This window comes from Spodoptera frugiperda, chromosome 2 (genome assembly GCF_023101765.2).
Source record: "Spodoptera frugiperda isolate SF20-4 chromosome 2, AGI-APGP_CSIRO_Sfru_2.0, whole genome shotgun sequence".
In the NCBI taxonomy this organism is placed as follows: Eukaryota; Metazoa; Arthropoda; class Insecta; order Lepidoptera; family Noctuidae; genus Spodoptera; species Spodoptera frugiperda.
The window spans coordinates 12937532-12951904 of NC_064213.1; the positions used below are offsets into that span (position 1 = coordinate 12937532).

Below are 14373 nucleotides of genomic sequence, written 5' to 3' on the forward strand. Positions count from 1 at the left end.
AATCTATCAGCACCGTGTACACCCGCAACACAAGAGAAGACACAGGTGCGTTGCCGGCCTTTTAAAAAGGAATACGTTATTTTCTTGAAGGTCGTGACTTTTATTTTTTTTTAAATAAATAATTCAACTAGACGCTATTTTCCACAATTTATGCGGCCTATTTTTTCTATATTTATTTTTATCATTAATATTTTTCTAATAAACGATACTAAAAGATAGTTACTATCTACGGCAAAGCCATATAGAATATAGTGATTCTAACCGACTTTGTACCTAATTATGAGTTTAAATATCCCTCATTAATTACCAGTCACCCTTTATAGTCCCATTAGTATTGACGTTGTAATATTTGCATAGTTCTCATAAATCGACACCAGCAATTTATAGTACGCTAACTCGAAATATGGAAAAAACGTTTTTTTATGCCAAGTTGCTTAAAATGTGTGTTTACATACGTCATAAAAAAATTGAGAAGAAATATGCAAAAATAAGAAAGTTACAAATCTTATAAAACGCTAAGTAAAGGTACTTTTTGAAATCACTCGATTTATATTACGCCAATTATTAATAGCGGAGTGTGCGCGAGGATCACTTTGGTCAAAGTCCGTGCAACACTGCACTAACTCATAGTTAGCGTAGTTTAGTGCGTTCGTGAGTATACTTGTTCGTTTGTAAAATGAACGACTTAGCGACTTTTACATAGTAAATACTCATGTGTTAACGTATTAATTAGTTTATTAATGGTACGTTGACTATTATTTTTGTAAGTAAGTACATGTTCTTTATAAAAATATTGAAATATGCATCAGATGATTGATCATGCACTACGACCTCCCGTACTACACTACGCTAACATAAGTTAGACGTGTATAAGATGTAACATTTTTTTGATGAATTACGTTTATATACGGCTAACTTGCGCTAAATCAAAAAATAGGAATAATTAAGGAAATATAAATATGAGATATTACAATCAATAAATTGAATATTAAGCATACCAAATTTCAAAAAAGTATCTTAATTAATGTAAAAGTTATCACGTTTTTCACTTTAAACGCCTCTACTGTAAAGTACGCTTTTTTGAGTTAGCGTAGTATAAATTGCTGGTGTCGAAATACTACCTACAATACAAGTAATGGATAAAAATAATACAAATATAACAGTGACTGTACTTACTTGACTAACGCCCCTTATCCCATAGATGAGGCAGAAGGCGTTCCCAGGAGATAACCGTTGATGCACCAGTGATTGTAATAAATGTTTTTTAAAAGGGCAGCGATGGAGACCCTTTTTCGATCTTCTTCATAGGATAGTATACTTTGGAACGATCACCTAGTCTCACTGACGGACAATTTAATTAAGTAAATGGTGGAGCCCACCAGTTTCCACTCTCCTAAATGTTCGCGCGATCTAACTAACCGATGAAAAATTACGCGTTGCACATGAAACCTGTCAATACCAAAACAAATACAGTTTTTCGTAAATAAGGATGTTTTTGATTACATTCGTGCTATATGTATGGTAGAAATTTTAAAAATGATAATAATACTAACAGTACTACGTTAGTTATTTACATTTTTGTTTCATTTGCATCTTACATTTTTTCAGCTGATAATATGTATGTATTTTTTTAATCTTATTTTTTTATAAGGCTTTTTCACGTATAGGAAGACGACAGCCCCATTATAGTATATAAAATGCAATACACACAACAATGAAGCAGCTAAGCCGCCCTTAAACTTAAAAATGAAATGATTAAATTTAATGATACAGAGATCTAGCCTCAGACGATAATCGTGACGCTAAAAATGATACATGCGTGTTGCAATCGTGGACTAAAAACAAATAGTTCGAGCTTCTCTAATTCAGAAATAATACTTTCACTAAATTATCGCTGGCGTTTTTATTTCAACTCTTACCGCGCAGTCAGTGTGAATAGGAATGATGACTGAATTATTTTTCAAAGATTCCCTCAGTGGAAATAGAACCACTTCGAAAGTATAAGCTACGCAACTATAAAAAATAATTTATTATTACTTTCGTGAGACACTCACGTAACTGTTTGTTGGCTCAGTAGTAGCGCAACAATTGCCGCGTCGTATATCGCGGAATGCAGCTCATAAATATGAGTTCCTCTAATCCGTCAAACGTGATTAAGCCGATAACATAATAATAAAAAAAATATCATCAAAATCCATACAAGTTGGAGTACTCGTAATTGCTCAACAAACACACAAAAAAACTTACAGACGAATTGCGATCCTCCTTGTTTTGATAAGTCGGGTCAAAAGCATATTATTATTATCATTGTAAAAAATTTAGCGTTTTACTTCAGATCCAGTACAGAATGCCAGTGGTTAATGTGAGACCTAAGTTTGTTGATTTTAAAACAAACAAACAAGTAGTTGTTTTTAATTTTTGAGACTATTTAAAGGTGACAAGCTTGTCAGTTGTGAGTTCAGTCCACTTCAAGTGCTCAGTTCATTGGCTTTGAATAATGTAAGTGTACCTGACTTTGTTTTTAATAATAAAATTTCGAAAGTAATTACGTAAGTAATACAGTACCGTCAACGTAACTTGGCGCGTCTAAACTTCGTGCAGAAGGCTGCGCAATAAGTATCTTCGAGTTTTTTGTTTTTTTTATATGATATATTAAACGAAATAAGATTTATAAATATAGTTAATTTTCTCATTAATAAACGATATTTCGACATGAAAATAAAACTAAAAGAAAGTATTTTCTCAATTGAAAGTTATGATTTACTTGAATATCAATTTTAACGACTGTTTAAGAAAAATTAAAACATCAATAGAACATTGAAAATAAATATATTTTTGTGTGATAAGTGATGTGTTTCGTCGTAATCGATTTTAAGAAAATCGATTAAACAACACCCTCGCGCACGCGACTTGGTCATCCCTTTTTGGTTACTTCGTGAATCTTCGTGCTTATTCGGCAATACTCGGTATCCGGTAATAATGTCTCTGTCACACATTAGCATCGGCGTTGTGTTAGTGTCACTATCTCTGTCTTGAGTGTAGTCGGTTACAAAACTTTTCGTATATTTAGTTATTACTGTTGTTAATTTTTACTGTTAAGTTTTTAAGTATTTTGTTAGTTATTGTTTAGTGTTTAAGTTTGTTTAATTTAATATTTGGTTTATTTGTACTTCGTCACTGATTAGGAAATTTTGATTAGTACATTAGGTTTATAAAAAATAATATTGCAGTAATAGTTTTCTTCACGAATGTACCTGCGCGAAAGTTCGCAAAGCCTAACTTCAGACGCGCCAAGTTACGTTGACGGTACTGTACGTGCTTGTAATTTGAGGGTTACCCTACATTTTTCTGGGATCTCATCATGCGATGACCCGGTGACAACAGTATTAACGCTAAAGTGTGAACCGAATAAAGAAATAACGATCACGCAAATTAGGTCAGAAATACTTAATTTACTGACATACAAATATCGTAAAATTATATCGGTAATTAAAGTAATAAAAAAGTAATAAATTATACTGCTTATCTCTATTATATAAAAATGGGTTTTCCTTCCTGACGCTATAACTACAGGAATGCTCGAACCAATTTCCACGGTTTTGCATTCGTTGGAAAGGTCTCGGGCTCCGTGAGGTTCATAGCAAAGAGAATTGAGGAAAAATCAAGCAGGAAAACAGGGGTATCGCTGGTGGCGAAACGGAGTTCGCCGGGTTTGCTAGTAATATAATAGAATTATAAAATTGCGTTTAAAAAAACTGTCTTCTATAAAGCAAAACAATAACTATTATTATTAGTCATATGTACTAATAAGTTACCCTCCTACTGATAGGTAAGAAGTCGGTACCACAAGTTTCAAGCAAAATTAATAATTACAGCCTTAATAGATTCCTTCTAATAAGCTACTCGCATATACAATTTTATCACACAGTATAAGTGTGACCGTTACCTCTATACATATATTTTGATAGGGCTTGCGGCGCCGACTTCTTACCTATTAGTGGGTGGGTAACCTATCAGTACTTATGACTAATAATAGTTAGTTTTTGCTTTTTTGAAGTCGGGTTTGTTTAAATTTAATTTTATAATTTTATTTTTTACTTTTTTTATATTACCAAGCAAAGTTTACAGACCCGGTATGCTGCGTATAGCCCACATGGATGCAAATCAATATAAGTTATTCAAGCTCAAGCACCAGGTAGCTACTGTCAACCGTTGAGAAGTTCCCGTAGATATCATACTACTTCATCCTCCGGCCCAGGCACGCCCTATCTGGGTGTTGGCTAGCTAACTAAGACTAACCGAACTCCAACTTTAACTTATAACGTCTTTTTCTTGTTTCAGGCTGGTAGTAAACCTGATTTTAATCTTGGTCATACTCCAGGAACTTCACTACCCGCCTTGTGTTGCGGTGCCCCCGGAAAACGTACCTCCATTTAAAACAATTGTGAAGCACGACCCAAGAGTAGCATTTTACGCGAAAATGGGATGGAAAAAAACAATAAATCCATGGATGGCCCCTATATATCACATGGAGGCCTACATACATAGATGTTCTAATGTCGTACTTTTTGTAATTAATATAAACAATTACTCAGGTTCGAATAGAGAACAAACAATTATAACCACAGGAGTTTTCATTAGCTCAACTCGTGTCCTCACTTCATTTAATCCATTTAAAAAATATTTACAAGATGCTGAAGTTGTTAACAAAACTATAATACTTTCGCCGCATTATTTTTGGCACAATAAAAAATACGGACATGCATACGTCGCACCACGTGTAGATACGATTGAATGTGGACGTCAAATAATGCCTTTACCGGATGATGCTGATGTGCTTTATGTAAACAAAGAAAAGATTTCCCCACTTCACGATTTAATGGTGTTTAGAATAACTGAACCTAAGGAGTTTTTGCCCCCTCGTGCATATAGTGGGTATGTAAATTTCAGTCCACAATGGCGGTTTTGGAATATGAGCGTGCCAGGATTACCGCTTGCCAGCCCACTTGATGATATATTTAAAAATAGAATAGTTCGAATCGTTGGATTCGGTTTTATTAATGAAACCGAATTTAAAAAGGAACATAAAAGATTGCACGAAGTTCTTTTACATCCTAACCCGGTCGACATCTTGGACTGCGACAGTTGGATACCTCGAGAGTGGGGTTACTTCATATGCGTCAGAAATTTTTTTAGTAGTCCAGCGCTGCCGTCTGGTGCCGTTTTGCAATCATATTCAAATGTGTATGGAATAGGCAGTTTCACGTTGACCAGAAATGGGGAATCAATTTTTGTTTTCACTGACGTGAGACCTTATAGGAACCAAATATTGCATGCTTGCTCTATATACGAGTTCGAAGATACTCCAGACCCAAGAATATGGTGGTGACCAAAGTAATCTTATATGAAACCATAATAATATCGTACGATGTCTTCCAATTTTATTGTGCATCAAGTTACTTTTAAAACATTTACCTTAATATGGACAAGGCTTAATTAACATTCTCTAAAAGCCAAATATTAACTGCACTTATGGCACGGTGACTGGGCAATCAGCTGTCGCACATCTTGTAACGGATTCGATCCTCATCCGGGGCAAGGCACACGTGTATATGAAATTATGTTTGTAAACGGACCCACAACACAGGAGAAAATCCTAGTGTGGAGAAATATTTTTCTAAAATGAAGAAAATCTTTAGTTGATGCAGAGACAAACCAGTTCAATGGTAGATGCAATGAACCAAGTATAATCCGGTACCTACTTCCAGTTGAACTACAGAGAGTTTTGGGAGGTTGTGGCGGGTGGGCCCATTTAAAACAAGATAATCCGGATATAATAAAGAAATGTTACTAAATAAGCTCCCCCCTATTACATGGGACTTACAACACAAATGGTGAAAAGTGGGCGTACATTGTAAAGGGGCATTGCGTGCGTAATGTGCACTTGGGGAAAAAAGGCGTGTTGTTCTATATGTAAATAAATATTATATACTAACGTAAATACACAACGTGTTACGTTATATGTGGAAACTTAAGTGATTTTTAATTAATTTGACCTAATTTTTAGAGGAGCGTATTAATGATGTAAAAAGTTTTATATGATGTCTGACAAGAATTAACTTGGACAACAACTATTTGTATTTATTTATTTATTTTGGCATGATCTATTTAATAAATAGACAGGATCAATTTTTTTTTTTAATAGAACCTACCTAAATCTACCTTTTTTTATGGAATAAGCTGATAAACGAGTAGACGGATCATCTGATGGTAAGCAATCGCCGCCGCCCATGGACACTTGAAACGCCAGAGACATTACAAGTGCGTTGTCGGCCTTTTGGGGGTTAAGAATTTAAGGGTTTTTGGGAATCGGGGATTGGGAAGTTTGGGTAGGGGATAAATGGGACTCCGGTAACTTCACCCAATAACGCAAGTTGTTTCACGTTGGTTTTCTGTGACTCCGGTCGTGCCGGCGCATTCATGCCAAAACATGGCTCTCCACCACTTATTAATATTAATTATTATGTTAACAGCTTACTCGCGTAACTCTTCAAAGAGGAACTCCACTAAACTCGACTCGACTATACTATATATGTTACAGCCAACGTAATAAATCTAGATATTATATATACCGTCTACCCATTATACATAATGTCCACTCAATTTAGGTAAAGTGACAATTGACACAAAATTTATCAAATTAACTAGCTATTTTATATAATGTCTTCAAAGACTTGGATAATGTCATAAAAAGTAGCATGCAAGCAAACATGCAGCAGGCAAGGTTTCTGTCATGGATTCGGCGCTGCTGGCCTCTGGCGGCCCTACGCGCTTACACGATTTTAAATTACACTCTAAGGGAAGGACAAACGAGACTACGTGGAGTTTTTGTTGCACAGCATATCAAATTTTTAACCAACGTTATTATTTAATTGTTACAGAAACTATAGCAAATTGATTTGATCAGAATTATATATGGGGCACCACAAGTTCACCACCACCATTTCCTACATAAGTCATTAAGCCTACTAACGTAATGCGAATTAAATTTATGACAAAATAAATTAGTCTTCAAGATGATTATGCCAACATAATATGTATGCCTAAAAAATGCTTAAGTATTATTATGCGAAAACAAATTGCTAAAATCGTTATACCAAAGTATTAGGACAAAGAAAATTATGCAAAATAGGGAAACAAAATATTTAAAACACAGAGATCAACACACAATAAAGACTTAAGTAGTAGAAGAATCAAGTTTTTAAAACGACCTTACATTGATAAACCAGAGCATAAGTATTATTTATTCTTACAAGCAAGGCTCTTGTGACATTTTGGGTTACACATTTATTATTACTTTGACTAACTTCGACACGCTATTACGAATAATGTCCAGATTACGAGATTAATTTATTACATTGTCTAGTGAATTTGGCTTTTATATATAATGACCTATTGACCAACCATTATGTATAAAAGCAATTTAATCACTATCACTGTAACATATAGACTCTATAGAGTAGGCTGCGCGATGTTAGGTATTTGTTTACAATTTAATTTATTTCTGCTTATGACGCATAACTAAAATGTAAAAAACTTAAACTGAAATACGGTAAACATTCCGTTTGGAATTCTAATGACATGATATGAGTATTTTAACATTTTATAACACTATCTAATTCTAAATTCATTTGATAAACTACATACTGAATAAAATGACAGGTTTTTTTATGATATATCTAATACAGTCAAAGACAAAATATGAATTGATCATCATCAACTATTTATTATCAACTATTTTTTTATGAATGAATTTAAAATGAAAAATCTATTTAGTCCTTCAGTTAGGTAATGAAAAAATTTAAGATACGTCGTATTTTTTTTATTTGTCATATAAGATAACAATACTTAAATAAAATAAATGAAATTTAGCTATGGAAACAAATAAATCGTCGTCATTTCTTCGTATAAAATGTAACTAGATGAGACGTCACGCGATTTATTTCCGTAAGAAAAAAATACGGGTCTAATAATATTTTAAAATAATCTACAAGACGGACATTAAAATAAAAATTAGTCCTCTACCCTATTAATTAATTATTTAACTTAAGAAAATAAAAACACGTATCGTTATTGATATTATGCAGAGTTGAAACCACGAGTCTGGAAGCAAACCTGATAACGCCTTGTAATAGTAATCAATGACATTATCCATTATCAAATCATTCATCGTCATCAAAGGATAAAACATTTCTTTTCCTGTAATGGATAAGTGTTTTAGGTAGGTAGACTTTCTATAACATTTCACGTTCGACTGTACTATATGCCTATATTGAGAGAAATTTGAATAAATTTGCATACAACCCCATTTACATACGAAACTAAGCAATAAAAACACTGTTTAGTAGTAAAGGAACTAAGTATTTAGTAGTGTCTTAAATAGAATTAGTCGCACCAGTAATTGCCGCACTAACACATCATGTTTGAAAGAAAAACTATATTAATCCTTCTAGTATTAATCGCAATAAGTACAGAACAAGTGTCAGGCCAACTTCCAAATATACGGGACTACTTTGACGGATTCATGAATGTACTAAATAATTTTGGCGCGGGTATAAGAAACATCTTTAGAGGGAACAGACCAACGCCGATCAGAGGTGGAACGACAACAACTACAAGCACAACTATACGACTAACAACCATCAACAGTTTAACAACTGCTGCAGCGGCAACGACAAGTGGAACTAGTAGAACTACAGAAGGAAACATCAACAACACTGCAGCAACGACCACAGGTATTTATTTTTATTTTATTTATTTATTCTTAGGAAAGCTTACAGACTAATAACAATTTTAATAACTTAATTTATATCTAATTTGCTAACAACAAGCTTCCACCGTTAAATGACTATATAAAAATTACGTTACTGTCACAGACTGACCCATAAAAACACTGCTCCTTATTCTTAACTTAACTGAGTATACATGTTAAACATTAATTTTAGTTTCAACATAATTAGTACCTATAAATAAAGTAAAGAAACCAAATATTATTTGTATCCTCGGAAATGATACAGACCATACACAACAACATATATATGTATATAAAATTAAAAAATAATATATAGAATTTTAGGTAATGCGTTATACTATAAAGTTCGACATCATATACGGGAGTTATCTTCAAAGTATTTATTTGCTAATAAACGCTTTACTGTGATAGCTTTCATACAAAACAAATCTACATCTAAGTCTTCTGGCATGTTATTGAATGCATGTGCCGCACGCAAGAGAAAGGTATTTTTTCTGTAATTGGTCGAAACAGAAGCAATCTGCATAAGTGGTCTACGTCTGAGCCCTAGAAGGTTAGTGCGTAGGTGTAACTTAGATAATAATTCGGGGCAATCAATCGACCCATTAGCTATATTAACGAAAAAGGAAATATCATTAATATTACGCCTGTAGTGTAACGGTAGAAAGTGATATCTTTTACAGCGGTGGTTGTAATCATCTGAATACTGCCGCGCTTTGTAATCTAAGTATCTTACAAATTTCTTTTGTACAGCTTCGATACGAGACCTATATATTTCGTACCGAGGATTCCAAACTTGTGACGCGTATTCCAAGTGACTACGAACGAAAGCACAATATAGAATTTTTATAGTTTTTAAAGAACGAAAATCAGCTGAAACTCTCATAATAAATCCCAGCGCCTTTGATGCTCTATTAACAATATAATCGATGTGTTGATCAAATAAAAGTTTATGGTCCATTATTACCCCTAGATCTTTCATGGTGGAGACTTTATTCAGTACTTTATTGTTTAATTTATATTCATAATTAATAACCGTTTTTTGTCGGGAGTACGTGATTTGGAAACATTTGGCAACGTTTAGTTGGAGTTTATTATGAACACAATATTCCTCGAACCTTGCAAGATCATTTTGAAGTTGCTCAGCATCTGATATATTTTTAACTTTTTTATGTATCTTCATATCATCCGCGTAAAGTAAGATGTAACTATGTCTGAAACATTTTTGTATGTCGAAGATAAACAATGTAAATAATAGAGGTCCTAGGATTGAGCCTTGGGGTACTCCAGAAGGAACATAATTCCAGCCAGATATGTACCCTTTTAGTACTACCGCCTGAGTGCGATTCTCAATATATGATGAAAACCAACGGTAAAGGTCTCCATGAATACCTATTGACAATAATTTATCCAGTAGCACAGAATGATTTATTCGGTCAAAACATTTGGAATAATCTGTATATATGACATCCACTTGTGCACGCTGGTCCATGCCTTCAGATATGAATTCATGAGAGAGTATGAGATTAGAAGTTGTGGATCGCTTTCTAAGGAAACCATGCTGTTCATCACCGAAATTGAATCTCACTGCTTCATAAACTTGTTTATATATAATTCTTTCCAGAAGTTTAGAAAAGAGACATATCTTAGAAATGGGGCGGTAATTCTCTACATTTGACCGATCTCCCTTTTTAAATACAGGGGTGATAAATGCAGATTTCCAAACCCTTGGTACAGTCCCTTCTAATACCGATCGCTCAAATAAAATGCACACCGGATCCACCAGACTAACCGCACATTTAACTATGAAAATAGGTGGTATAGAATCAGGACCGCCCCCTTTTGTCAAATCCAGGGATTTCATCAACTTCAATACCTCGTCCTTACATATTTCAATAGAGCTTATGTTAGTTACGGTATTATTATTTTCTCTAGAAGGTAAGGAATTAATAGAATCCGGGCTTTGGAAAGTGGAATGAAACCAATTTGAAAATAAATTACTTATCTCATCACCTGTTTCAGCGATGGTGTCACGGTAATGCATCACATTAGGGAATACATTAACCGTTCTTTTGCTTTTTACATATGACCAGAATGATCTCGGATTCTTCATTATAGCAGATTCAATTTTAGCCATGTACGTATTAAAGCAGCTTTTTTCTACTTCAATAGCTCTGGTCCGTAACACAGAGAAAGAATGATAGTCAGATAAGTTCTTATATGTTTTATATTTGCGATGGTACTTATATTTTTCTTTTAAAATTTTTATTAGTGCTGTGTTGTACCATGAAGGATACGCAGTATTTTTTGATAATTTTAGTGGAATAAATTTATCCCTAAGCTCGTACAATTTTTTATAGAAAAATGCAACTGCGTCTTCCAGGGAGCCAGTGTGTAAAAATTCTGTCCAATTAGTTTTTTCAAGTTCATTTATAATAGAAGTATAGTCACCTTTGGAAAAAATAAATTTGTTTGTTACATTGTCCGTAAGTTTATCATGTTCAGCAAAATCTGCTTGTATTATTAAAGGGTTGTGATGCAAGTCTATAGGTAATGCAAGTGGATTTACGCATTCATTTACAACTACATTGTCATTGCAAAAGATAAGGTCTAAAAGTCTATTATTTATATTACGCACACTGTTGTACTGGGCGAGACTATAAGTGTATACCGCGTCGAAAAAGTCCTTTACCGTCGGACATGTAATATTAAAAGGGCTCAATTCACCATTGTGGGATGTGTCAGACCATTCAACAGAGTTACCGAAGTTAAAATCACCTAGTAAAATATATTTATCTAACGGATTATTTAGTATTAGGTTGTTTAGGTTATTAGTAAAATTAAGTAATTGTGTGTTATAAGAGTTGCCAATGTTTTCCTTACATAAATAAAGGGCACATAGGTGTAGCTTATATTTTACTGAAGGTCTAGACTTTTTTAGGATAATGGTTACCCATATATCTTCGGCAGAACTGCGCCATTCGGGTCTTTCGATCACTGTAAGTTCCTTTTTGACCGCAATTAATACGCCACCACCACATTTCTGGACAGTACGGCCATAGTCGCGATCGCGTCTCCACACAAGATATCGATCATCAAATAGTTCACTACTAAAAATATCATCTACTAGCCACGTTTCCGTAAAAACAATAACATCATAGGCGCTAAGACAAATATTACGATATAAATTGCTAGTCTTCGTACGTAGTCCGCGTACATTTTGGTAATAAATATTAATAGAAGACACAGTAAATATTAGCAATAACAATATAAATAATGTATATAAAAGACCATGTCGTTAAATAAATAAGCATAAAACTCCACTTAATAGAAATAAAATTGTTACAATTAATATATTTTGTGCGGGTATAAGTTAAATATTTAGTATAAGATGTAAAACACGGCAGAACACAGTTAACAAAACAACACACCATCAAAAGGCGACCATATAATGACCGATGAATAGGAACAAAAGGCGGTCCATTACAAAAAAATATAGATATCAATTTGATACATTCAAAAATATGCCTTATGCAAATTAAAATATGGTTAAGATTGCATTGAGATGCGATTAAAGCAGGTAGCGAATACTTTAAGTATTTGCAACGACACACAACTGCTTGACACAGTAGCTTTTGGAAAACAAACGATTCACTCACCGGACAGCAATGCTCAAACTTTGAGTTTAGAATATTTGTTAATGTTGTTGTGTAGGTCACTATGAAACCTAAAACTATGTAAAGTATTAGCAGAAAACGAGATTGTAGTAAATCACTTATACAATTTTTACAAGATCTTTCTCCGATTTTATTATTATGACTGGTGATGTGTCTGTTTTCCGAATATGTATTTTGGCATGCTTGACCCACACGTAGCGGAAATTTGCTTCATTCGCCGCCTTTTTGATCTTAGAGAGAAGATTCTTGTTTTTAGTTGTTAGGTGATCATTTATATAAATTCTATGTTTCCCCTTTAATTGTAGTTGATCAGCCGTTAAAGGAGTGGTCTTAAACTCGCTTCTTGCCGCTGCTATAAAGTCTTCCTTTATGTATCGGCTTGAGAAACAGACTATGATGGGCTTGATACTTTCAGGTTCCCTTGTTGGGACCCTGGTTACAAAATTAATTTGACTTTTGTTTATTGGATAATTTATTTTTGTACCAATCTTCCGCATGATATCAAACAAATTTTCGTTTTTGGTTTGCTCTATACCCTTTACTTCCACGTTACTCATACGCGACCATTGTTCTTTCTGGTCGGAGTCTTCCTCCAGTTTCTCCAGTTTCACCATCACTGAATCTATTTGTTCTTTGACCTTCACCGCCTGAGAAACTCGAGACTCCATGCCGTTAATTTTTTTATTGAGATCATCAATAATTCCGGTGAATTGAGTGTGAAACGACGATTTGAACTCAGCGAATTCGGTTCTTAAGGCCGAAAATTCATCCTTTAGATTCTCTAGTGGCGCCATCTTTGCACTTAAAGCACGAATTTCAAGCAGGATAGCTGATTCATTTTCAGGCCTCGGTGAGCTAGGTGGTTGTGGCGTATTAGACTGCTTACATTTGAAGCAACGCCATGTGAGCTTCCTATCACCCAGTTTACGGTATCCAGCTTCAGTTACGCCACTACATTGGAAATGCAGAAACTGACAGCAGACTGTACACTGTACACCCTCTAAGACATTGTCATCACAGGAACCACATTTTTGATTTTCCATTTTTGAGGTAATGACTGAAGAACTTTGAGAAACACTTGTTTATTAGGAGCGACAAAAACGATGTTCGCACTTGGACAGGCCTATGACACGACTGACGGTACCACAGACATTCCCGTTAACACTGATGTGACTAGCGATACTAGTGGAACTACGACCACAGCATCTTCAATAGACAGCAGTACTTCAGCTACAGAAGCCAGTAGCGAGTCAGCAACTACAGAAGCCAGTAGCGAGTCAGCAACTACAGGAGCCAGTAGCGAGTCAGCAACTACAGGAGCCAGTAGCGAGTCAGCAACTACAGGAGCCAGTAGCGAGTCAGCAACTACAGGAGCCAGTAGCGAGTCAGCAACTACAGGAGCCAGTAGCGACGCAGCAACTACAGGAGCCAGTAGCGAGTCAGCAACTACAGGAGCCAGTAGCGACGCAGCAACTACAGGAGCCAGTAGCGACGCAGCAACTACAGGAGCCAGTAGAGACGTAGCAACTACAGGAGCCAGTAGCGAGTCAGCAACTACAGGAGCCAGTAGCGACGCAGCAACTACAGGAGCCAGTAGCGAGTCAGCAACTACAGGAGCCAGTAGCGACGCAGCAACTACAGGAGCCAGTAGCGACGCAGCAACTACAGGAGCCAGTAGCGAGTCAGCAACTACAGGAGCCAGTAGCGAGTCAGCAACTACAGGAGCCAGTAGCGACGCAGCAACTACAGAAGCCAGTAGCGACGCAGCAACTGCAGAAGCCAGTAGCGAGTCAGCAACTACAGGAGCCAGTAGCGAGTCAGCAACTACAGGAGCCAGTAGCGACGCAGCAACTACAGGAGCCAGTAGCGACGCAGCAACTACAG

The 14373-nt window shown here is 35.3% G+C and overlaps 2 protein-coding genes across 2 annotated transcripts in view; both read left to right on the forward strand.

The window, feature by feature from the left end:
• Positions 1-14373, forward strand: part of LOC118268878 (troponin C-like) — a 266651-nt gene that overhangs the window by 226670 nt on the left and 25608 nt on the right. The window lies entirely within an intron of this gene.
• LOC118268876 (uncharacterized) lies at positions 2199-6343 on the forward strand. Its single transcript, XM_050700569.1, has 2 exons — positions 2199-2499; positions 4342-6343. Coding segments are annotated over exons 1-2 (1050 nt in total). The 5' UTR covers positions 2199-2497; the 3' UTR covers positions 5390-6343.